The 3,199-nt window shown below is 29.2% G+C and overlaps 1 protein-coding gene across 3 annotated transcripts in view; it reads right to left on the bottom strand.

The window, feature by feature from the left end:
- Nucleotides 1-3,199, bottom strand: part of LOC106680004 (very long chain fatty acid elongase 7) — a 102,677-nt gene that overhangs the window by 80,224 nt on the left and 19,254 nt on the right. Inside the window, exon 1 of one of the 3 annotated variants that reach the window (XM_067045770.1) lies at nucleotides 2,060-2,095. The exons of the other annotated variants lie outside the window; for them this stretch is intronic. Within the exon in view, the coding sequence (XP_066901871.1) occupies nucleotides 2,060-2,080 (21 nt within the window). The 5' untranslated portion in view covers nucleotides 2,081-2,095. Of the gene's footprint in view, nucleotides 1-2,059; nucleotides 2,096-3,199 lie in introns of those variants that run through there. 3 annotated transcript variants of the gene reach the window in all.

Genomic DNA, 3,199 nt, shown 5'->3' with positions numbered 1-3,199 from the left:
GAGCTCTATATCTAATAGCTAAATGCCAACGCGGTACATCAAAACAGGGACAGTTGCGTAACCGACCAGCAGATCGAATGGAAGAAATATCAGTGCTGGTAGTGGAGGCTCAAGGCAGCCCAGACACTTCACTAAAGAGATCTAGTGAATCACTAGCTATTTCTGTAAATCACTGGCTATTTCTAGGGGAATTAAATGGCATCGAGAAGAAATCATTAAAATTCTATTCATACCACTATAATGATTCACTATAGTTATAAGTTCTAAGCAGGGAAAAAACAGCAACACAAAAAAACTTAAATTTGGTATTTATTCAATATTAGTTCTCAGTTGTGGAATATTTATTCACACGTACACATCTTTTTACATTCAATATATTGTCGTCTGTAGAAAATATTTAAAATAAATGACTAAATACTAATACTTAATAACGTATCTACACAAGATCTTTTGTAATGCGGAGAATCGAATTCATTAATCCACCCCCCCTTAACATTATTGAAGCTAGGTTATTAAATGTGTTGTATAGAAGGTATCTCACTATATATATTCACTCCTCCAAACCTCAATGATTTCTTTTGGTGAATATTTTAAGGGTATTCGTGATTTTTTATGACGCGTTCCGAGTGCGTAAATCACCGCAAACAATTCTTGTAAATTTTTACAATCTGGTACGAAAAAAAAAAAAAAAAAAAAATCGGTTTAAAAACCAATCCTAGAGAATATTCCACAATAATTTGAGATTGCTCAATCGGCAGAGTAGACAAAAATTATTGTCATTGGGATGATGTCTAAATTATAACGGATTCTTATGGAATTCATGGTTGTTCTCTTTTCTTCATTGTTTGGACGCGAATCGTAAGAAACAGTAAAAAATTGTTCACAGCTTTTAACAATTTACAACTTTAAGACGTGTTGTATCAAAAAATTTCCAGTACGAATTCGTCTTAAAATCCGACTTACAAGAGCCGCGAATAAAAAATCCAAAATTATACCCAGCAAGCATCCAATCGAAATGCCAAAAATTGTCGAAGTTTGGAGTGAATTTGTACTCTTAGGCCCCAGTATTTCATAAATAACAATTTCATTGTTACAGCATTCAGCCAGTTTATCCCAAAAATACATAATTTTTGAATATTTAATATTTTATGAAAATTGTCTGCATCAAATATTGACTAGATAATAACAATATTGACTTCTATTGTTTACACTTTAATTCAATAAGATGAACCAAATAAAAAATCCAGATATTTCCACTCATTATGTTATTTATTTATGAGAGACGACAGATTTTCTGCTAAAATAAACCCGATTGAATATAATAAATAGAATGTATTATAATGTATAGAGATAGTATGCAACTATTAAAATACAAATTTGATTGATTATATATCAAAGTAAATTATATCCCTAATCAATTTTACAGGAGGTATAAAAATGTTTTAACACGAGAGTTATATCTTGTGTAACTCTTTTTATTTTATATAAAATGTTATAGCTTGTGTTGATCACATTTCTGTTACAGGTAAACTTCCTAATTTTGAAAACAAGCCTACCCTCAGTTTATGTTGTGAGTTACAATCAACTGAAGTACTCAAGTTCAAATTTTGAGTACAAAAAAATTTATTTACATCTATCAATTTATTGATTAAGAAATTTAAGAATTAATTTGAATATTACTATGAATTTTTTTATATTTTGTAACTTGCAAGAGCTATTTTTATTCACTTATAAATGACTTTAGCTAATAATGAATTTGATTTATTCAAATTTCACTATTTCTTTTGACTTGTACATGATAACTACATTTTAAAGAAAAAAACGATGATATAAATTGTTCGTGATAAAGTTGCGATTTGGCCCAGTACCAAAAACCCGAATGAGTCATTGTTCCAGTGAGTGAAGATTTGATTACTTCATGTCATTTATAATTAGAAAAAAACTCAATTATGGTGAGCATATTTCAAAAGAATAATTACCCTCATAACTCTTCACTAATTCACGATGGGAAAAAATAAAAATATATACTTAATAAGAAAATGATGTATTAAAACATTACCTGTGTAAGATAGTTTCCCATAGTCTAAACGATGATATGTAGATTTGTAGGCGAGACTGGTTGACAAGAAATCTAAGGAAAGAAATGATGATTGCTATGGTAAGTTTTTTAATGTACTCCAATTAGTGGAGTAAAGACAGGTTTTCCTATAGGTTACCAACTTATTCTAGTCAGGTTTTTCATAAATAACAATTTCATTTGAAGGTCGAGAAGCTGGAGAAACTTATTTACTAACATATACTCTTAATTAACTGATAAGAAGTTAGTTTGAAATAAAATTTATATTAATTAAATGATTATTAAATTTTAAAATTTACACCTCTCTATTACATAAAAAAGCTGTTAGTGATCACTGTGTAATATTTTATTTTACTCTCTCAGCACATTTAAAAGTTAAATTCTGAACATTTAGAAAACCTTCGAACTAGACGGCAAGTTAAAAACAGATAGGATTAAAAGAATAGAAAGTATATTTATATTATTAGTATATCATATATTTTTACTATATAGAAAAAATAATACAATCTGAACTACAGAATACATAAATATTACAGTTATACAATTTGAAAAACGATTAGTACCGTTAAATGAACGGCTTTATAATTTGTAAAATAGGGGTTTGTCCGCCGTTAGTGGACAGGAGAGTAGGGGAGGGGTTAAAAAAAGGTAAACTATTAATCGATATTTCTAAAAATAGCTATTTAAAATATGTCAACTATAAAGAAAATAATAAAACACTCAAAATTATAGACAAGGTACTCACCTAATGGATGTATAGAAGTGTACTGCCTTCTACAATGAAGCTCCCTACCACCACACCTCAAAGTGTTCCTATTTCGCCTTCCATACTCTCAATTTCGTTTTGCTCTAGATATTATATAAACAGGTAGGTACTTTCGATAGTTTTGGGTAAGCGAGTGGGAAAATATGTCAAAGGCACTAGATTGAGAAGGCAAAACACCCAATTTCGATGAGCAGTTAAAATTAGCAAACAGTTTTGGATAACTGTCACAAATAATATATATAAAGACTATTATATATAAATACGGTAAAGCTTAAAGACTATTAGATATAAAGACAGTAAGGCTCAAAGACTATTATATATAAAGACGTTAAAGCTTAAAGACTATTTGATGTAAA

Source organism: Halyomorpha halys, unplaced genomic scaffold (assembly GCF_000696795.3).
Source record: "Halyomorpha halys isolate HHAL.00 unplaced genomic scaffold, Hhal_1.1 Scaffold238.1, whole genome shotgun sequence".
In the NCBI taxonomy this organism is placed as follows: domain Eukaryota; kingdom Metazoa; phylum Arthropoda; class Insecta; order Hemiptera; family Pentatomidae; genus Halyomorpha; species Halyomorpha halys.
This window is presented reverse-complemented; position numbering and strand designations above follow the sequence as displayed.